This window comes from Eimeria mitis, genomic scaffold, assembly GCF_000499745.2.
Source record: "Eimeria mitis Houghton genomic scaffold, Emh_scaff2331, whole genome shotgun sequence".
In the NCBI taxonomy this organism is placed as follows: Eukaryota; Apicomplexa; class Conoidasida; order Eucoccidiorida; family Eimeriidae; genus Eimeria; species Eimeria mitis.
Window position 1 is genome coordinate 4,630 of NW_013570665.1, and position 285 is coordinate 4,914.

Consider the following 285-nt stretch of genomic DNA (forward strand, 5'->3'; position numbering starts at 1 on the left):
TTGCTGCTGCTGCTGCTGCTGCTGTTGCTGCTGCTGCTGCTGCTGCTGCTGCTGCTACCCCTGATTACAGGCTAAGCACCCCATTAAAACCCTCGTTAATGTTTTGCTGTCTGCGTCTCTGTCTCTCCCGAGGGTTTAGGGTTTAGGGTTTAGGGTTTAGGGTTTAGGGTTTAAGAGTCTGTCTACAGACAGTGTACTCGTACCTTTGCGTCTTCTTCAGCTTTCTGCAATGCCTGCTGCTGCTGCTGCTGCTGCTTCTGTTGCTGCTCCTCCAGCTGCTGCAGT

General features: G+C 52.6%; 1 protein-coding gene across 1 annotated transcript in view; it reads right to left on the reverse strand.

Annotated features, from left to right (window-relative positions):
* EMH_0052170 (uncharacterized protein) overlaps positions 1–285 on the reverse strand; it is a gene marked incomplete at both ends in the record, with an annotated part of 7,348 nt that overhangs the window by 3,406 nt on the left and 3,657 nt on the right. The window contains 2 exon segments of the mRNA XM_013496850.1: positions 1–60; positions 204–283. Of these exon segments, the coding sequence (XP_013352304.1) occupies positions 1–60; positions 204–283 (140 nt within the window).